Here is a 23,251-nt window from a genome sequence, read left to right as displayed (position 1 = left end):
ATCCAATTATTATTAAAATTCCAAAGTGATGACACTATTATGGTCATGAGAGAGTTAATCAAATGCAGTAATATGATTCCGTATACGCTTTAGGTACATTGAGGCATCCAGTAGACAAAATGTCACCAGGAGTGAATATCCTACATTCAAAATTATTAAGGTAAGAAAAGGAAATATATACAATTACATGCTTCTAATATAAATCTACACGGAGGCTCATCTCCCTAAATCTGTCCAAGACTGTGTCTCTTGTGTGTGGCTAAAACAAATCAGAACTCCCATGCTGTAAACCTATGCCGGTGATATGGAACTCCCATGCATGTCATAACTTCCACTACTCGGGGAAGAACAGGAGCAACAGATTATCAGGAAAGCTGATGAAAGCAGACCTCTTATCCTTCACTTCTTTGTAAGTGTCTTCTTCTGTTCTATGGGATGCTTAATCCTCAAACCATTTTATCCTTCAGTATCCTTTAGGATCTACACTTTCCCAGTCAGCACTTGAAGCTGAAATATACTTAGGTTTATATTTTACCCTAGAAATATACTTAGGTTTATATTTTACCCTAGAAAGTTATTTTACCCCTAGAAAAGTTTACTTTTAAAATGAGTATATTTGTTAAAAAAAAATCCTATTTAAACTGATCTGTGTTTGAGTATGTTAGAAACTAGGATAATTTAACACTGGAAAAATGACATTTAGTCAGGGTTACCATTAACTCTTACAAAGAAATGCAAAGAAAACATAAAATTATAAGTAATTAGTGAGACACCCTTTACTGATTTTAATGGCATTTTGACAGGGCAACAAAAAAAGTGAATTATCTGGTGCCCATATGAAAGACTGCTGAAATTAAGGGAAGTAGATTTAAATCACATTTATTCACTTAACTAGGAATATGATCTTGTGAAAGTTATAAATCTTTCTAGTGCTCATATTTAGGTTGAGGATAAGAGAAGTCAAGGTGAATAAAAGCATTCACATACTGTAAAGTGTTATGCAGATTTAATTTTTGGTACTAATTTAGAAACCATGTCCTAAAATATATCTTCTAACCCAACCAATTTTATCTAATTTCAATGGGCTGAACCAGGTCATGCTAGGCTTCTTCTACCTCTCAAAAATCTATGCTTCTATGCTGCTTGGTATTTCCCAGTGGTCATTAAATACCACAGAACTATAGTCGATGTAGGGTACACCTCAGCATAGGAGGGGTGATTAGGGACCATCTTCACAGGGTTGAAGCTCTGAGTGTGTGTGAGTTCTTCAAAGGAAGAGCACAAAGAAGGAAATAAAATAAAAACTTGGATTTGGACCTGAGGAAACAATAGCACAAAGTGGGTACAGAGGAAAGGGGAATCAAGACAATGCTGCAGCAGATGGAAAAATGGAGTGGGAAAGAAAGGTGAGCCAATGATAACAGAATGTGGAGAGGATTTAGCCAGGAGAAGACTGAATTCCAGGATGGTAAAAACATAGAAATCAGCTTGTGGTGGTGAACTGGGGAGCAGGAAATGAACAAAGTAGGACGTGACAATGTAGATAACAGAGGGGATTTGTAGCTACTTCTCTCATCCTTTCCTTTCTTTTTTAAAAAAAATACATTTGCTTTTTTAAATTAATTTTATTTTATTTGAGAGAGAGAAAGAGAGAGAGAGAGAGAGAGAGAGAGAGAGAGAGAGAGAGAGAGAGAGAGAGAGAGAGAGAGAGAATATGCACAGGTGGGGGACAGGGAGAGAGAGAATCGTAAGCAGGTTCCACACTCAGCATGGAGCACAATGTGAAGCCTGATGAGAAGCCCGATGGAGGGCTTGATTCTACAACTCTGGGATCATGGCCTGAGCTGAAATCAAGAGTCAGATGCTCAACCGACTGAGCCACCCAGGCACCCCACCTTTCCTTCTTTTTATGATCAAATTTCTAATGCATTTTTAGGTCAACGATGATGCCAGTAATGTTGGCTATAGCAGGTAACACTGAGCTCATGGCACGTGGAGGACACTATCACTAAGCCTTTCACATGCATTAATGCATTTAATTCTGACAATAATTCCACAAGTAGGTGTTTTAAAGATGAGGAAACCAAGAAACAGTGAGGTTACTTTCATAACACGAATAAGCTGCAGGGAGAACTTGAATACTTAGTCTTATTCTACCTTCAGAGCACAAGGTTTTAACCACTATTCTAGTAATGAGAACAAATTTCTCTACATCTGCAAATATAAGAACTGGAAATACAACTACTGAGCCATTGGGAGATAAAAATGTTACAGTAAGAGAACAAACTGAAGAAAATAATGTTTCAGAATCAGAAAAGAGTGCTACCATCAGACAAACATATTTTTCGTGTTTTCCTTAGCTAGGAAGAAAGACAGAGTGTTGAAAGGGAAGGTACTAAAGGGAAAATAATTGACTATCTCTAAATATAAACTGATGGAGAAAAAAAATTATAGTAACGTTTATAATTTTACAGACAAAATAATTTTCTGTCTTAATGTTCCTGTGATGAAACACTGATTGTGCACCAGTAAAAGGTAATATGATTGCATTTCATTAAGTTATACGTTAATTAAATAATTATTCTCAGTAACATCTAAAGAATATTTTCCTTATTCAATAATTAATAACATATAGCAACCAAAAAGAATCAATTAATTTCACAAATAAACTTCACATACATAATAGGAATCAATTAGATATTTTCCCACCATTCGGCCAACAAATACTATATTAATAGAATTAGAAATGGTTTTTACACATGGTTATAACTGAAGCCACTGTTTCCAAGAACACACTGTGTATAGCTCTGCTTTTGCCACTCTTTGGAGAAACAGAAACTCTTCTGGTTGTGGCATCCATATATTTAATAAATATATTAATTGTAGTGAACTTGTAATTGTATCATGGTTTAATTTTAAGAACCTTCTGGAGTATTCAGGTAGCATTTTCACATATAAATGAAACACTGACTATTCAATTTGATCCTGTGAGATTCTCAGTTAGAACAGCTTAACAGAAAATGATGAAAATGAAAATACCTCACTTATATAAAATCTAAACAGCATTCTGGCATACAGGAGATATTTACTGAAACAAACAAACAAACAAACAAAAACAAAAGCAAAAAAGCTAATTTCTACTGAGATCCAGAAGGAAAACGTAATTTAAAATTCAGTATTAGAAATTTATTTTAGACACAGGATGTTCTCTTAAAAAAAAAAAAAACTGGCATCAGATGTAAAGAAAGGTGATGAATACAATTATACAACTTTTTTTTTTTTTTTTTTTTTTTTTTTTAAGTAGTAGAGAACCATCTGTTTTGGACTACTTAAATACAGGACTATTTTATTTTTATTTTTATTTTTTTTAAATTTTTTTTCCAACGTTTTTTATTTATTTTTGGGACAGAGAGAGACAGAGCATGAACGGGGGAGGGGCAGAGAGAGAGGGAGACACAGAATCGGAAACGGGCTCCAGGCTCCGAGCCATCAGCCCAGAGCCTGACGCGGGGCTCGAACTCACGGACCGCGAGATCGTGACCTGGCTGAAGTCGGACACTTAACCGACTGCGCCACCCAGGCGCCCCAATACAGGACTATTTTATTTTATTTTATTTTATTTTTTTATTTTTTTATTTTTTTAATTTTTTTTTCAATGTTTTTTTTTATTTATTTTTTGGGACAGAGAGAGACAGAGCATGAACGGGGGAGGGGCAGAGAGAGAGGGAGACACAGAATGGGAAACAGGCTCCAGGCTCCGAGCCATCAGCCCAGAGCCTGACGCGGGGCTCGAACTCACGGACCGCGAGATCGTGACCTGGCTGAAGTCGGACGCTTAACCGACTGCGCCACCCAGGCGCCCCAAGGACTATTTTAAAAGAAAGGTCAGACATGGAATTTTTCAGGCCAATGTTTTCTTTTTAGATTTTCTCCTTCTATAGTTGCAACGCTGTTCCCTATGAAAGGGAAGGTTTACTAAGTGAGATAATAAGTGTAAAGTATTTGCAAAGTGCACTGTACATAGGAAGTTTATAAGGGAGGGTAGATCTTATTATGAAAGTCTGTTCAGCAAATATTTTGACAATATACTCTAGTGTGTTAATTTTGAATATTACAAAATCATGATGTATCTTCTTGACAATATTTGATCAAGTTTCCCTTTATATCATTTAATATCTACTTTAAGGGAAAAGCAATAAATTCTAATTAACTTTTGTGTTTTAATTATTTAATTAAAGAACTCCAGGGGTTCTTTTGCTATTAGATAGCTGTTATCTTCCATCCATCCATCTATCCATTCATCCATATGTCTGTCCATCCACCCAGCTATCCAACACCCATCCAGCCATCCACTTCTGTCTGCCCATCCTTCTACTCATCATTATCCATCCATCCAACAAAAATTTAGCTTTATGTGTACCCAATACATTTTCAAAAAAACTTAAAACATTTCTTTAAGTTTATTTATTTTGAGAGACAGAGAGCACGAGCGGGATAGGAACAGAGAGAAAGGGGAGAGAGAGAATCTCAAGCAGGCTCTGTGCTGTCAGCACAGAGGCCAATGTGGGGCTCAACCCCACAAACTGTCAGATAATGACCTGAGCAGAAACCAAGAGTTGGGGGCTTAACTGTCTGAGTCACCCAGGCGCTCCGAGTACCTAATATGTTTTAGCTAAAGATATAATTGCTAATGTGCGGGTAAAACTCTTAGTCTTACATGTATCTTGGCATCAATTTCCACATACTAGTACCTTTTTTTACAGAATAGTAACAATAATCAACCTGGGCACACATGTTTTTCTGCCCATTAGCAATACAATTATTAGGTAAGTATGTATTGTTTTTAAAGGTTATAATAATGTTTCTGATTTCTTTCTCCCCCACAAATGGACAAGAAATAGAGGACAGAAATCTTGACTGAGCTATTGTTAGATGAATTTCTGGAACCAGAGGAGACCATTTCCACACAACTGAACTTTAAACAAAAAATGCCAGAAATGCTGTTGAATATCTCAGAGCACTGAGATACTACATAGCACTCAGACATTTAAGAAAAAAAAAAGAAAGAAAGAAAGAAAGAAAGAAAGAAAGAAAGAAAGAAAGAAAGAAAGAAAGAAAGAAAGAAAGAAAAGACAAAAAAACACACTTAAAACCATTTGTGTTTTAAGGGCCTGCTCATTATTCATTACTGTCTATAGTCTTATGAATATATATTAGGCCAATCTAAAATTGTTACAGCAGTGGCAATATTTTAATCATGCAAAATATTTTCTTACTCTGTGATTCATCTTAAATTCCTGGGTAGAAAAATGATGCTAAATCATAGGCTCTTTATTGCCAGTGGAGGTGGGGATATGCATCTGTCATTATCACTAAATCACAGGGACTGTTGGACAGTGTTTAACAATAAAAAATGATCAAAAGGACCTCTAGATAATGTTTAAATGTATTACTATCATCTTGAAACTAAAGAGGGCTAACCTGGCAATGAATGTACATTCACTTTGAAGCTATAAAAACAAAAGTAGGACCTATATTAAATATGAAATTGTTAGTAGGATTATCTCTGCTCACATAAAAAATAGCGTCATTAAATTGGAGTATAGAGTAAAAGCACACACACACACACACTGACACATACACACACACAGAAAAGAAACATGCTTACATCTGTTCAAAGTCATTGTTGTACATCTTTTATGAGAAAACCTTGTATATTTTAACACGTTTTTCTTTTTTTTAACCAAAACATATATAACCTGGAAAACCAGGTTGAGATGCTCTTATTTTTTGGTCCAGAAATTAACCTTTATATATAAATTCTTGATGGAATGTGACATTTAGCTAATCCAAAATTAAGTCCTTTGTTTTTGTTTGTAGCATAAAGCATAGCTTCTATTAAGCACAGTGTTACATAACCATGCTTCAAAGTCTTCTGTAAACTAAGCAACGCACAGCAACCTCTCTGCCTTCAGCAATCACACTCCAGTGAATCATCCAAGTGACCTTATTTGCTCATTAGAAACTCTGTGTACAGGTTGCAAATGTCAGAGTCTGAATTTACATCTTAAAAAGTACATCTTGCGGCAGTTTAATGAAAATATTTCAAAGATCTCGGGTCAGCTTCAACTATTTACTCATCTGTTCCCTTCGCTTTAAATATTTTTGGCTGGGATTCACATATTTTTCACAAGCCATACTTCATGATCACTCCTCTTAACATTTCAGGATTGTAACAGTTTAAAGCGCCATGTGGAAAGGAGGCCGCCCATACACTATTGTTTCCGCCCCCGTCTCAGCATGGTGACAAATAATTTAAAAACATTTTATTTTAGTGTTGTTCATGCTCTCGGAACAGTGTGAATCTGCACATCCCAAGACACGCACATTACAAATAAGGTGTGGAGGCTTCAAGTTGACTCTGAATGTTATACAATAACGTTAAATTGATGTGACGCCTTGAAGGAGTTTGTTTGGCTTTGGACATGGAATGAGGACACATTCATATTCTACTTGAGAATACAGAAAAATTCTCTCAACTGGAGTATGTACATGTTACTCAGGGGTTGTGAGGAAGAATTTCTGGGAAAGAGCCTTTGGGGGTGATGGCGGGATGCTGAGGGAAGTTGGTTGAAGACAGAGAAGCTTGCCTATGCTGTGAATTTGTGTATAATTTTCTCATGCTACCTACTGTCCCATAGAACTATATGTAAATTATTTCAAGCATTCTAGAAATAAGTCATCATTGGCAAATACCACTATTGCTACCGCCCCTAACCACACATAGGCACGCATGAACTGAAAGAGGCACCATGGTATAGTAGAAAGGACATGAGCTTGGCAGTCCACTGCTCAACCTTTATCAGCTGGGGGCTGGAAATTAGGCAGTTACTTAAGGGCCTGAGTTTACTGACCCGTCACACGAGGCTAACATAACCTACCTCATAGAGCTGCTGGGAATACGAAACTGGATACTTATTAAAAATGCCCAGGTAGGGCACCTGAGTGGCTCAGTCGTTACGCACCCCACTCTTGATTTTGGCTCAGGTCGTGATCTCACAGTTCATGGGTTCAAGGCCTGCACTGGGCTTTGTGCTGAGAGCGTGGAGCCTGTTTGGGATTCTCTCTCTGCCCCTCTCCTTCTTGTGTGCCCTCTCTCTCACTCTTTCTCTCTCTAATAAATAAATAAATAAATAAATAAATAAACATTTAAAAAACATAAACAACTTTTAAAATTTTTTTTTTTTTCCCAACGTTTTTTATTTATTTTTGGGACAGAGAGAGACAGAGCATGAATGGGGGAGGGGCAGAGAGAGAGGGAGACACAGAATCGGAAACAGGCTCCAGGCTCCGAGCCATCGGCCCAGAGCCCGACGCGGGGCTCGAACTCACAGACCGCGAGATCGTGACCTGGCTGAAGTCGGACGCTTAACCGACTGCGCCACCCAGGCGCCCCATAAACAACTTTTTAAAAAATGGCCAGCAAACACAAGGTCCTCAAAAGAGGTCCCCTAGCATCCACTCCTTCGTATCACTCAAAATGTGGTATCATTATTTGTGTTATTCAAAATGGATTAGAAAGAACAGTTTGTCCTTGGGGGCTTAGCAGTTTTCCTTTTGATTCAATGCTGATTTGATGACATTCTAAGTGAAGAAATGTGATGAAAGACAATAATGATTCTGATAATATTAATGACATTATGGTTTTTTTTTTTCTTCTTTCTTTCTCTACAGCTAAACAATATTAAATCGCAGGCAAATATGACAGATTAAGTAAATGTTTTTTATCTTCCTAGGTATGAAATGTGTGACCTGCCTACTTGTCCGGTATATTTAGATCTGAGTTCTGCATCACCCACATTGCTATTTACTAATTAAAGAACGTTGGTGGTTAAAAGACCAATGTGAGACAGTGTGTAAGCAAAGGGTATTCACTGGTTTTTTGTTTTGTTTTGTTTTTAATTTTCTGGAATACGGCTATAGATTCCTTTTGCAGAAACATTACTATGTCCCTTAGCAGTACCATTAAGACCACATTTCAAAATCTTAGTGATACACATCAGACTTCTCTTTTAGCTTTCCGAAATGTATCATCTTATTCTGAAGTGATAGTTAAGGGCATCCTTAAAGTGTTTCTTCTACTTTGCCTGGCATTGTCCCCAAAATAGTTCACCTTCAAACAGTTTCTTGGGAAGACAGTCACCACCTATTTCTACAGATTTGAGTGAAAGTTGATGTCTTGCTATTTGATAGACACACAGGATATACAGGTTCAAAAAATGGAACTTGCTCAAGAATTCAGACATGTTACCTATTCGTGGTTTATATTTCACAGTGACAGAAAAAGTTCAAATGATGTCTTTAGAAACTTTAAGTTTGTTCTGGCACCAAATCCTACTTTGCAGGGAATTAAAAATTTGATGAATTCCTTGACTTGATTAATATAGCCAATCTTGCCACTGTGGATTCTTCACAGTGAAAATCTGTATTCAATTCACTGGCTCAGGAGTTGGAAATAGCGATGGCACAGGACAATTCGGCAAAGTCAGAAAACACAGCATAGAAATCCTAATTTTTTTTTTTTTGTACTTTCCATATCTGAAATGATTCTAGAATGCTGAGCTACAATGTCTTTTAAAGGTATAGGAATAAAGTCAGAAAGATGAAAGACCAAAAAGAAATGAGACTTGTAAAATGCTAAGGATAATAAAGAGAACTCTCAAAGCTAAGCTTGAAACAATAAGAGCTGAGGGGCGCCTGGGTGGCGCAGTCGGTTAAGCGTCCGACTTCAGCCAGGTCACGATCTCGCGGTCCGTGAGTTCGAGCCCCGCGTCAGGCTCTGGGCTGATGGCTCGGAGCCTGGAGCCTGTTTCCGATTCTGTGTCTCCCTCTCTCTCTGCCCCTCCCCCGTTCATGCTCTGTCTCTCTCTGTCCCAAAAATAAATAAAAAAAAAAAAAAAAAAAAAAAAAAAAAAAAAAACGTTGAAACAATAAGAGCTGAAAGAAAGCATAGATGTATCTGCTGCTGATGGAAGATGGTATGATCGTAACATTAATAACAGAGAACTGTTGTCTTCCCCATTAACAGGTTAGAGGAAAAACCAAAACATATATTCCAGAATTCCAAAATTCTAAACATCATCATTGAAATTCTAAACATCATCATTGAAATTCTTCTAAACATCATCATTGAAATTCCATGTACCTCCATTTATTAAAATCCCAAATTAAAACGTATATTTTACATACACATATTTTTTTTAAGTAAGCTCTGTGCCCAATATGGGGTTTGAACTCCCAACACCTAGATCAAGAGTCACATGCTCTACTGACTGAGCCAGCCAGGTGCCCCTAAACTTATATTTTCTATTCCCCTAACTGGTTACTCCACCTTGCTTTGCTATCCTAAATAATTATACCACTACCATTCTTCCCCTTGTTCAAAATGAAACCTTATATTTTCTCTTCTACATCCCAAGTCCAAACAACTGCTGAGTTCTTTCACAAGAAAGCAGTTCTATCCTATTGTCATTCCTTCAGCTCATGCCCTAATTATCTTTTACATGTACTGTAATTTCTCATAATTAATATCTGTACTTCCAATCTGTTTCCTCAAGAAAGCTCTCTTACACACTGGGTACATGAGAACTTTTCCTAAAGCATACATTCTTATCAAGTAGTTCCCCAGCTCAAAAACCTTCAGTGACTCACTATGAAACTATGGAAAAAAGTCTAAACTAATTAATATGGCACTGAAATCTTCTATTAGGTGATCTCAATCTATCTTTTCGGCTTTATCTCTTAGTATTCCTTTTTAAGGTCATCATTCTCCAATTAATTCATTGTGCTATTCATTAAGCATGTTCTATGCTTTCCAACAGCTGAGATGGCCTCCCTTATTTTTTTTTTTTTCTACTACAATTTTATCCTTTTCTCAATGTCCAGGCTTAACGGTCTTTTCCTTAAATGAGTCAATCCATCTATCAATTTCTCTCTCATACTTTTTATTTTTTCTTTTACTTATCTCCTGTTCTCCCATGGAACCTTCCCAGTCCCTTCTCATTTACTGCATTATGCCTTACAACCTAGTTTGTTTTCATACATCTCTTCTCCCCCACTGGCTTAGGGTCAAGGACAGTTGCTTAACAAAGGCTGCAGTAGATCCCAAGTGTACTGTAAATTGTAAATGTATTTTGGCTTGATTATAAAAAATTATATTTTGACTGTATTTTTATTATATCACATTTTCAGGTATAGAAAGATTTAGTGTAGGGCATTAGCAGTTTGGGGCTGAGAAGGGTCATGTTATGAGTTGCTATACATCTAGTATTTATTTGCATTTCTTTACAGAAATGGTGAGTACATTTGCTTCTTGGAGCAGTATAGCTATTCTTCAGTGCAGGTAATCCCATCACATTGATGGGAGCATTTTATATGTTAACTGGGGCACATTGGGCTAGTAGTCACAGCCACAGCCATCTCTCCTATGCTCTGAAGTCATGTGGAACTGTGCTCTGCTGGGAAGGAAAAGGGCAGGGAACCATTGCTCACCACACTCAATGTCACAGAATAGCACAGGGTAGTGGTAACTGCTGTGGGCTACTTAACTAGATAGCACTGTCCTGTTCTTTACTGTTGGAGAAATGGTCTGTCTGGGTAACCACTTCACTTCCAGAATCCTACTTCCCGAGTCCACTTTCTACTTCCTGGAAACCCAAGGTAGTTCTCTCGATCAATAAGCCAGTTATGGTGATATAATTCTACCTCCTAGAAATGTCTTTGAGGATGTGAGAGTGAATTCTGGTCAACAGAAAATAAAAGAAAATTTCCTAAAGTGACTTCATTCTTAAAAAGAGGAAAAAAAAAATCCATTCGCCTTATGTTGCGCCTGAAGGTTACGTTTGGAACCATAGCTGTTGTCTTATAACTATAGCAGGTACCATCCTGTGGACACTGCTGGCACCTTGAGAGTTGAAAGCAAAAAGAAAGAATGAACCAGGGAACTTCGTGATATTGTCACAGTGCAGGGGTCACACTACCTCAGGGCTTATTATGTGGCCAAATACATCTTCCTGACCGTTCGAGTCAACTGAATAGGGAGTTTCTTATACTGTAGCTAGAGATACCCTGACACATCGGACTTCATGGTGGCACCAGGCACCTGCTCAGGTGGCAGATGGTGATCACTGGTAGGACTTCAGGGAAGAAGAACGCTATTTACACTGCCTGCTTCAAAATTTGTGTTGGGTTGTTGCGAGGTCCTGAATCTTTTTTTTTTTTTTTTTTTTCATGGATCTGGTAAATCATAAGGTCCTTAAAATACACTGCACTTTCCCTTTTGCAACATTTACCACACTTAAAATTCCTAACATTTTTCTTCTTCACTAGTTTAAAAGCTCCATAAGGGCAGTGAGTGTATCTGCCAGGAGAATTCCTGTATTTACAGGACCTAGCAAAGCGCTGACACACCAGTGTTCAATAAGCAGACACTCAGCAAATATCTGGGAAATGAATACATGAATGACTAAATGAACATCAGAAACATTCTCTCTGTCATTTCCTCTGCTCACACTCCTATGCCCTGGTTCCTCACTGGTTCAGGCCTTCAAAAGTGAGCTATGTCCTGCATTGGAGGAGACAGGAGAGAGAAAAGGGAAGGAAGCCATCTTTACAGCTATGGTCTGCATCCTCGGTAGAGAAGGGGAAAGGAGATGATTCTCAAAGGCAACTTACAAAATATTTTCCTAGAGAAAAACTACAGTCATCTCCTGACGTGCATATGGGATCAAAATATCATTTAAAAAAAATGTTCAGAATCATACTTTTTAGAACCAGGATGAAGCTTAGGATTGATTCAGCATAACAGAGCTGAGCAAAGATTTACCAATCAACTATTTCAAGTTCCTCATTTTTCAAAAGAGGAACTGAGAGCTACTGTCACCAAGATCAGCATTAGTCTTTGTTAGTTTCTATGATGTAATAAATAATTGAAAGCAGACAGTAACATTCACTGGCAACAAAAAGGATATTTTCCTGGCAATGTTGTTCCAACTCGGTAATCAGTGTAGCTCTTGCTTGGATGAAAGTTGAAAATAAAAACAAGACCTGCTCTCTCAAAAGCGATGATCTTATTGCCTTCGTGCTTTTCACTCACATAGGCCTGGAAGAATTAACACATACATCACATCTAAATAATACCTAGATGCTGTTATAAGCAGATTATGTATTAAAAAGTGTTTTGGTCTTTATTGATAGCCCTGTTAGCTATTAAGTCAACAAGTGAAAATGCCAGTCCATTATGTTTTTTAACATGTTGCAATAGTGTCATATCAAACTGTAACAATAGTCTCAAAAATGGCTTAAAGTATAAAAATCTCACTAGCTATAGACAACTTCAAACAAAGCATAGATGATTAACATTGTGACTCAGGTTTTAAGAACACAGTATGTATGCTACATGTAAAATGTGTGTGTGTGTGTGTGTGTGTGTGTGTGTGTGTGTGTGTGTGCGCGCGCGCTCGGACGCATGCTGGATCTGTTTACAAGTGAATTTTCTTTAAGACTTTTAGTCTCCAGACTAATGACTTAAGCTACATAAAATTACACTTTAAAATAAAATGTAACATTGTTATTGTACTGAGATTTCTGAAGTTGTAGTTATCTTAAAAACTTTACATTATTGCCCACCTTTGTCAGATTCAATGGCAACATAATGTTCTTTACAATGTATCTCTTTTTTTTCTAATAAAAGAGAAGGTCTAAAAAGAAATTATATCTACAAGGTCTCCCATGTTATACATCATGTTTTCAGTAGGCAGTGAGAAGCCTTTGCTTTTTCAACACCACCCCCTTGCAGCTCCAGCTTTGAAAGGACTTATTTCCATGCATATCAGCAGAGCCACTCTTGGTAATTTAGCAATGTGAACTAAGACTCTAGAGTAAACAGCATGCCTTTTGGTATTCAACATTGTTCCTGTTGAAAAGGAGCATCATTTTGCTCTCTCTTTTGGAAATTGCATTACTAATAAATGTGATTAGGGCATTCGTGTCATGTAGCCAATCTTAGTGAATATATAAGTACCTTTGTTCAACCATTAAAAAAAAAAATCATAGACACCAAAGTAAAAACACATCAACAGTAATTTCAAACAGCACCAGTAAAAAGTAAATGGATTATAAGTAACACATACTATATGCTAATTTTTGCAAGGGAAAAAAGCCTGTATAAAATTTGCACCTGTTAATTACATTTTCTAAAACTTATTGAAAACGGGGACTTTAATTCCAGAGGAGAATCAAGCTCATGAAAAATACAAAACAGCATGCAGGTGTAATGGCATCTAGTGAGATGACAAGTTAGAGCAGTAAAGGAAGGAGGGGCGGGGGAAGAATAAAGAAATCTACATGTTGTCCGAGTAGTCTCTTTATGACAGCAAAATTATTTATATAAAGAAAAACAGTCAAAACAATTAAGATGTTTCTACAGTAATTTCCAAAATGGACTCCATGCCGAGCTTTTGTCATTTATCTTAACCAATTGAAATAAAAATTACTAAATTTAAACAGCAACAAACTAAACAGGAGAGTAAACAGGGCATTATGTTTAAGATTTTCATTATCTATCGGAGAGACTTCAATGACATGTTTTGACAACCCGAAGTATGTTACAGGGCACTACACACTGAATAATAAAGTGCTGTTTAAAAGATCTGCATATAGATTTAAATCGATTGCCATTCCAAGCATGTACAACATTGGTGACTAAAACATAACATTTAGAATAAAGAGCTTACCTGTGGAGCTGAAAGCCAACCACATCTTTCTTCCAATTTATTCATATCCCTGTCAAAGTTATTTAGGAACTTATAGCGAAGGAGGTCATCATCAGTTAAATGAAACTGCCTTCTGGCATAATGGTAGCTCTCATTATTTCCTTTTCTTGGGAAGTCTAACCATTCAGGATGGCCAAATTCATTACCTGTGTGGAAGAACACATATAAGCCTCACCCAGTAATATTAGCATTTCTTCCTAAGGTGACTAAATAATTATATCTGTTAAAGTCCTTAAAATCAGTGTAGGTTATAATTTACTATAGCTGCACCCTGTGAAGGATGTACAACCCTGCTTCAAAGACAGCACAGGGCAGCACAAAGGGTACCGACCGCATCTAGACCCAGAATTTCAGGGTCCGGTGTTAGTCCAGCGACATAGCCCTTGCAACCTTTGTAACATACCTTTTCCTCACGCAAAACTGAGACCAGTTATCTCTATCATACTTATTTCATCTCTGAAATAAACCCACTAGCTCTGAGTAATTTCAAAAATCTGTTTCCATAATTTCTGTAATCTGTACAATGCTTTACAATTTCCAAAGGCTTTGAAGGCACATATTTTGATCCTCAGTGGGAATCTTTGTTATATCCATCTCACAGATGAGAAATCCAGAGCGTTGGACAGTTAAGAGAATTGCCCAAGCTCTCACAGATAATAAGTACAAAAAACAACTATTACAAGTTAGTTCTTCTGATTAAAATCCAAAGGTTTTAATGAGGTGCTTTCTACCTCATCTCCACATTAGGCAAGTACGTTTTATTTTTTTTTTTTTTAATTATTTTTTTTTTTAACGTTTATTTATTTTTGAGACAGAGAGAGACAGAGCATGAACGGGGGAGGGGCAGAGAGAGAGAGGGAGACACAGAATCGGAAGCAGGCTCCAGGCTCTGAGCCATCAGCCCAGAGCCTGACGCGGGGCTCGAACTCACGGACCGCGAGATCGTGACCTGAGCCGAAGTCGGACGCTTAACCGACTGAGCCACCCAGGCGCCCCATAGGCAAGTACGTTTTAAACTTCAGGTGCCGTAGAAACCCAAGTCTTCACTCTTTTATTCATTTTTCCTTATTTCTTTCTCAGATCCATGTATTACCATTAGATGTATACCTTTAATTTCAACTGCGTGTGTGTGTGTGTGCATGTGCTTAGCTAGGACACTTGACTTAGAACTATTTAAATATTATTTCTCACTATAATGATGAGAACCAGAAAGTCAATACACTTGAAAAATGAAATATAATAGTAACACCCACATATTCTTCATTCTCAAAATTGAATTTAGATATTGGTTGTCTAATAGATTGGCCCTTATTGTTTTCCCCAAGGTGGATTTCTACTTTTACAGTTTTTTTTCCCTTAAAAATTAAATACTACTTTCCAAAATTTACTTTCATTTGCCACTTTAACGCTGCAATTTTCTGAGTCACAAGTTTCTCCTTTGTGTTAGAAAGTATTATAGCCAATACGAGTGTCCTACTTTAATGAAACTAATACAATGATATTCCAATAAGTAAAAACTAGGAAACCAGGATGCAATTCAAAATGATTTACTGTAGACTTGCTTTAAAATGGTAACCTCTGTTAAGAAATGCTGCAATTTACATTTAACTGTTTGAGACCAAAGTCATTGAAATAAAAATAATATCCAAACAAATATATCTATAGCAGTTTCATAACAAAGTGTTTACAAACATTTTGCTGAATTCTAGCATTTCAGTCTAAATATTTCTTACTATTTTACCTGCTATATGAAGAGGAGGGAACTGGATTTCTGATTCTATGGGTCTATATTTACTTTAGGATATCTTCAAGTGACATAAGGAATTTTCCTCTGCTGTGCTTAGGAGTCCTGCTTAGGTCTGGAGCCTGATTCACAGCAGACCATGGGGTACCTGCTTGATCATCCATTTAGTTTGCAAACTCATGCACCTTCAGAATTGTAGTAGAGCACATTCTTTACCGATAAGGAAGATACTGCCAGCCTGGGGGAAATTAGATGTCTAAGTACTTGTGAGATTTCAACTAGGGGAGAACTTTGGAAAGACTAGAAATGACAAGATGTAGCTAAAGTTTAGTAGCCTACATATTGGATCCAGCCTTTCTATAGGCACAATATTTTTACTTTGGTATGGCCAGGATCTCTGGGTTGACTACCATATTAATCAGCAATTCCTTTAGCCTTTTCTGGGGGAGACTTTTACATTATTGCCAACATGATTATCACACAGAGGCAGCAGCAAATGCTTAATGTCTCTTATTATCTGTCAGGCACATACATTGCACATGAATTAATTCATTCCATCTTCAACAACACTAAAGTAGGTAGTATTACTGTCCCAAGTTTATAAGTAAGGAAACTACAGCATAGAAAGTTATTAAGTAGAGGGACCTATGAACCCAGACAGTCTGGTGTCAGCACCCTGATTCTTAACTCCACCATATTGTCAGAAATAAATACCAGGGAAATACAGTGCAAAGAATGACCAACCTCTCCTACATGGACAGATTCCAAGCTAATGGAATGCCATGCACAGATGCATTGGAGTGAGAAGGTGAGATGTAGTGAAGAGTTGGTCTAGCCATGAAACAGGGTTAGTGGTGGGGAGAAGTGGGACAGACAGGATTAGGTTAGATTAGGACAGGCCTCATAAAATTAGGACCTTACATTACAGGCAATAGGGAACTAAAGGCTATTTTCTAAGTTGGGGAATGAGGAGTCCAAATGCATTTATTATTAAAATACCTTGACAGTGTGAAAAAAGACTCTGGATATTGGGGATAGTTGAATAGTACAAAAACTAACATGGAATCCAAAATATAAGGTAAGAGGTGACAAGAGGCAACAGGAAGAAGGAAAAGAATGATTCAAATTCATTTCATGTGCACTGTTGATGGGACTGTAAATTGGTACAGGTACTGTAAAAAACAGTATGGAAAAGTAGAATTATACTATATGATCCCATAATTCCACTACTGGGTATTTATTCAGGGATCACAAAAACACTAATTCCAAAAGATATATGCACCCTATGTGTATTGCAGCATTATTTATAATACCCTAGAAAGGGAAGCAACCTAAGTGTCCACTGATATATGAATGGATAAGAAAGATGTGGTGTGTGTATGTATGTGTGTGTGTATAAAGTATAGGAATATTATGCAGCTATAAAAAGGAAGAGGTTGTGCTATTTGTAACAACATGGATAGACCTAGAGGGTGTTATGCTAAGTGAAACAAATCCAACTGCAGAAGGCAAATACCATATGGTTTCACTCATAAGTGGAATGTAAAAAACAAAACAAAATAAACAAAAAACCCTCAAATCAACAAAAAGCAGAATCAGCCTTGGAAATACAGTAAATTAAAGACTGCTGGGGCACAGTGGCCAAAATAGGTGGCTGGAATTGGAGATAAAGGCTTCCAGATGTGGAATGAAAAAAATCACAGGAATAAAAGGTACAGCATAAGAAACATAGTCAATGATACTCTAATAGTGTAGCATGGTAACAGATGATAGCTAAGCTTGTGGTGAGCAGAGCATAATGTATACATTTGTCAATCACTATAACACCTGAAGCTAATGTAACATTGTGTGTCAACTGTACCCAAACAAAACAAAAGGAAACAAACAAAAACACAAATGACATTTACGAGGTGGAAAATAACAGGATTTGATGACTGCCTGATCAATGCAGGTTGTAAAGAAAAGGGAATTCTAAGGGTAGTTTTAAAGTTCCAAGCTCGGTTGACTGAGTAGTGCCAGCATTAACCGCACTAGAGAAAAATGGTGACAAAGGAAGTGTGTGGGAAGGAGATAATGAGTTTTTTGGCATGCTAAATTGAAGAACTGAAGAATACACAGGAATCTGTGGATATATAATAACATTGATAAAAATAAGGTACTGAAATTCAGGAGAGAATTGGGGGTGAGGACCAAGAGTAATTTGTTAAGGCCTCACTAAGAGACAGTAGATATACACACAAAAGGAAAAAGGCCTGTGGACAGCATCCTAAGGAACTGCCAGCAGAAGATTAATTAGAAAAGACTGAGGAACAATGGTTACCAAAGTAAGAGGGACATCCAAAGAAATATATCAAAGGCTAAGAAGAGTTTCAAAAAGGATGGTCAGTGACAAATGCTATAAACTAAGAAACACTAAAAAAACAAAACAAACCACAAACCAAAACAAACCAAACAAACAAAAAAACAAAACAAACAAACAAACAAACCCCAAAACCAAAACCAAACCAAACCAAACAAACAAAAAAACCCAAACCAACCCAGAATTTGCTATATTACCATCCATTTGGTATAGGAATAAAATAATGTAAGCCTGTGCTTTTCCATCTATAGTATGCTCCAGAGGAGGTTTATAGATTCCAAGGAAGCTTATTAAAAATGTCCATCCTCCAGATGAACATTCAGTACCTGATTCATTACCTGTGCCTTTAGGCACAGTCCCAGACAGGAATCTACATTTTCCTCAACCTCCCTGTACTGAAAGGAGGTGCGCTAAAGGCCACACCTGAAGGAGAACAGGGTAGAGATTTGAAAGTTCTTTACATGTCTAAGTAAAAGACAGTTATGCATTATGATGCCCATGGACACAACAAGACTTGTGTTTTAATTCTAGTGAGCCGCTTGTACACGAATGTAGGCAACCTAATCTCTCCAGTGCTCAGTTTACTCGTTTGTAAAATAGGATAATATGTTTCATAAACACTCTTTTATGATTCAAACATGGTAAATGAGGTGCGGGGCACAGGGTCTGGCAGTTATCAGCTTCTAATGTACAGAAGCTTTCATGTTACACACGTCTGCGCATTACTGATGCTGCTCAGCAAAGAATTACATAAAGGGCAATACATGAGAGTTATAATAAAGCTAAAATCTAAGTGAGGGAACTGATTCACCCTACTCTACCAGACATACAAGTAACCAGGATGAATTCAACAGGCAAGTAATTAGTTGACTCCTCTTATTTTTCATGGTACAAACTTATTCCTTTCTTTAAAGTACTGAAATTCTACACTGATGCATTTATTCATTTTTTTTTTTTTAAGTAGGCTTTATGCCCAGCATGGAGCCCAGTGTGGGGTTTGAACTCAGGACTCTGAGATCAAGACCTGAGTTAAGATTAAGAGTTGGACGCTTAATTGACTGAGCCACACAGCTGCCCCCTTTATTCATATTTTTAATAATACAAACCAATTTCCCTAAGCCAAGTGTTAGTGACCTTTAAATTATCTACTATTTTAGACATTTAAAAAGCAGAATTTAGTGTGAAAAAATTTTGCTATAAGACACCCATACGGATGGGGTAAACCAGATGGCTATGTTAGGAATCCCCTCTCTACTTTCTTCCTTTGTTATTTCTACCTGTTCATTTTGTAAAACCTCTGAACGTGTTCTCAAGGGTTATACATATATATATACGTACATATGTACATATGTATATATGTATATAGGGTTGTTATATAAAAAATATAATGGTATATATATTACACATATACTATATATAGCATATATATTTATATACTGTATTTATCATTTACTATATAAGTATATATAGTATACAGTTGGTTACATTCCACTTAAAATTAACATTTTAGGAACCGTCTAAAACTAGAGTTCTGCTTTAGCTGGAACACTATTGACACTTGAGGCTCCCGTATCTCCTAATTTCTCCCCAGCTTTCTAGAATATGTGACCTCAGGTTATAGCCTCTGTTGCTTGTTATCTTTTCCAACTGCCTTAGGTAGACTAAGAAGGTGAAAGTATAAATTCTCCACTGTATGGTTTAGTTTCTCTCTTAGAATTCCTCCTTGGCAGCATAGTTTTCATCAGTATAGAATGGGATGGTGTTTGACCAAAACAACTGAGGATGGTATGAACCCATTTCATAATCTGATTAAAAGCTAAGTACCTGGTCCCCAGAAACACACACACACACACACACACACACACACACACACACACACACTGGATATAGCCTTAAGGGCTTATGAATTCCATTCAAAAACTGATACAATGTGAAATCACATTATCATTTATTTCTAACATTCTAGCATGAAAATCCACATCCTTATAATCTATAACATAAATAAGGATTTAAAAGTAGCACAATTACAATGAGGTAAGGTATACAGATTATTTAGAGGAATACAAGACACATAATATGTGACAATAAATATTACTTTCTTATAGTATTATACTTTCTTTTATTATGGAAGTAACACACTCATAGACACATTTTTTTTTAAAAAAACACAATTACACACACACCCACACACATAATCTAAAATCTTATGAAATAACCACTTGCTATGGTCTGAATATTACTGTTTCCCCAAAATGTGTATGTTGCAATCCTAATCCTCAATGTAATAGTATTAGGAGGTAGGGCCTTTGGAAGATGTTTAGGTCATGAGGGTGAAGCCCTCCTGGATAGGATTAATCTTCTTATAAAGAAGACTCCACAGAGCTCCACTGCCCCTTCCACCAGGTAGGGATAAACTAGAAGTCCGAGAACGGGAAGAAGGCCTTCATTTAACCGTCCTGGGACTCTGATCTTGGACTTCCAAACTCCAGAAAGCATGAGAAATACATTTCTGTCGTTTACAAGCTACTGGCTCTGTGGCATTTTGTTATAGCAGGCCAAGTACACTAAGATAACATTGTTTTCTTTCAGTAAATATTTTATTTATTTTCATTTATATCTATAACTGTATATCTGTATCTCTAGATCCATAAACATAACCATCCACTCATCTATCTTATCTCCCTATAACTTGTTTTGAAGAAACATAGACTTCTATGCTATTTTGAATTTTAATATAAGCATTCTCCATCTCAAGAAGTATATATCTCCCCAGGATGGTACTTCCTTATGTGTATACAATGCAATTTTACTTAACCATTTTCCTCATGTTAGTCATTTTGGCTTTTTTTTTTTTTTTTTTTTTTTTTTACTATTTTATTCTTATAAACTGTGAGCAATTTTATAAATACATCTCTGTACACTTGCCTGGTATTTCCCTCACAAAACTGAATATGTAGAATAGCTGTTGAGAAGGTAAAAAGCAGATATGATTCTAAGAGAAAACATTTCCCAGGTTTTGAACATGACTAATTATTTGAAGACATAGGCACAAATTAACAAGCTGTTACTGGAAATAATGTTCACCACACACCCACAATTATATTCTTCAGTGCATATGTTTAAAATTCTACTTTAAAAGTATTTTTAATCATTTGAATTTAAGATTTCACTTTATTGTGCTCTAAGACTTGTTAACTTTTAAACATTCATCTTTTTAACAGCATATTAAAAATTATTAACAATTAATAAAAAGCAGGTTACATGAGGTCAAATTAAGTACTTGAAAAAATAAAAGACAACGATGAAAGCAAGACAAATGTTTGGTGTCATAATCCAATTTAGGATTTTTTTTATGTATTTTAACTTTCACCTCATTTATCCTTTATAAGTATAAAGTCACTACTTAAAAAAAAATTGCAATAGCATATTTATATATAATGGAAAATGAAATTGAATTTCTAGGTTAGAAAAAAGAGTCATTTAAAAAAATTCAAGATTTAATGAAGACCCTATTCTAGTAGAGAATTGTTTATTAATCTCTATTAGAGACTAATTTAAATTTTCTGAAAATCTTCTGGACAGGCTTCTTTTTAAACCAAAAGATAGAGAAAGTTGCATACAACAAAGAAATAGAAAAATTATGTTAGTGATTGCAGACAAAACATTCTACAGGGTGGCTTTTGAATGTTATCTCTGTTGTAAATGAGCTGACAAGGGGCAAATTAAGTTTAATGTAGACAAACGCAACATTAAATTTCATATTTGGTCCAAAACTGTAAACACAAGCATAAAATAAATGGAAGCAAATCACAGAAAGACTTTCAAAGTGACCTTGGAATAATAGTGAACCATTCTCAGACTGAACAGAGAAAACTGGAAAATGCCTGTTAGTATCTTACACTAGCTCACAGCTCACAAAACCTAATGAAGAAAAATACTACCATTAAAACAAGTTAAGAATGTTCTTCTCAGCGATGGTCTACAAATTACTTAGGAAATGTGGCAGCACTTGAGACAGTACAGTGAAATATGGCCACCCAAATAAGCTTATAACTAAGGGCTGCTGTATATAAAGATGGATAAGAAATCTAAATTTATTCAGGTGATGGCACAAAAGGTAATTGATTTGTTTTAGTACAGATAACTTGATGGAATAGTAGACACATAATATGAATAAGTATTTTAATTTAACAAAATAAAAATAATGTATGTATATATACTTCCAAATCATATACAAATGTTATGTATACATTCATATATAACATATGTATATATTCCTCCATGAATGCAACAAGCATTTGTAACTTGGAGTTCATGCATTGCTAGGGATTTCCTGATATTTCATGCAAAATGTTGTATGCATATTCCTCTGTGTGTGTTTCTGCGAAGAGAGATGTTTCCTTCACATTCTCTGGGAGTCTGAGTCTTAAAAAAGGTAAGAACTACTCACTGTATTAGTAACTAGAAGAATGGGTCATAAGGTAAGAGTTTCTAAACTATATAAAAAAGAAAAGAAAATGTGGAAGCCTAAATTGAGGGAAGCATTTTTAAAACCTTGAGTTGGTTTATTCAACAGATAAGAAGCTTAGAAAAGTCACATTTAAACTGACTCTAGCACACAGAGGCAATCACTATGACACTCAGGAACAATACTTCTAAGTCAAAAATATGCATTGCAAGTAACTTGGCATTAACCATCAAAGCATGATCTTTCTGCTTGTTAAATTATGACTATGATCACTAATGTAACACATAGAATGTTACTTATTTCCAAATGAAGGGAGGACAGTAATTTTTTGAGCTGTCACTTGGGCTATTTTGTCAGAGAATTCACAGTTCATGCCATGATTCACTGCACTCACTATAGTAACAGAACTGGGTGCTTCCAGAAAAACTGAAAGCTCTGGCTAATAAATAAGTTTAAAACAAAAACAGTGAAGCAAGTGACTAACATTGCTATAGTTAATTAATGATTCTAGAAAATTCTACCAAGTTCCTTCTTTCCTTTCCATTTCCTCTGTAAACAGCACCATTCATGTCTGGTTAATTGTGAAAAACCTCTAGGCACAAAATTCCTATTGGGATTGCTTTTCCTGTAATTAATTTTTTGCTGTTTGATGTAAAGGTCCAAACTATAAATTGACAAGAAGCCAGCTGGTTCAGTGATGAAATTCGAGACAATACAACTAATGAAAAAAAGCCCCAGCTCTATTAGCTGAACATTTTGATTAGCAGGTTTGTGTGTTTTGTTTCTCTAAACTGTAATGCATACTAATTTTACCTAGGAATTAATTAAAGTCTATCACAGCCTCCATA

General features: G+C 36.2%; 1 protein-coding gene across 2 annotated transcripts in view; it reads right to left on the bottom strand.

The window, feature by feature from the left end:
- The window catches only part of GBE1 (1,4-alpha-glucan branching enzyme 1), a 290,866-nt gene that overhangs the window by 39,945 nt on the left and 227,670 nt on the right, over positions 1 to 23,251 (bottom strand). For both annotated transcript variants that reach the window (XM_058731715.1, XM_058731714.1), the window contains exons 13-14: positions 13,794 to 13,978; positions 12,030 to 12,160 (exon numbers count right to left, since the gene is read on the bottom strand). In XM_058731715.1, coding sequence (XP_058587698.1) covers positions 12,030 to 12,160; positions 13,794 to 13,978 — 316 coding nt within the window. The remainder of the gene's footprint in view (positions 1 to 12,029; positions 12,161 to 13,793; positions 13,979 to 23,251) is intronic.

This window comes from Neofelis nebulosa, chromosome 5 (assembly GCF_028018385.1).
Source record: "Neofelis nebulosa isolate mNeoNeb1 chromosome 5, mNeoNeb1.pri, whole genome shotgun sequence".
In the NCBI taxonomy this organism is placed as follows: Eukaryota; Metazoa; Chordata; class Mammalia; order Carnivora; family Felidae; genus Neofelis; species Neofelis nebulosa.
Note: the sequence above shows the minus strand (reverse complement) of the source record. Positions and strands in the feature narration are given on the sequence as shown.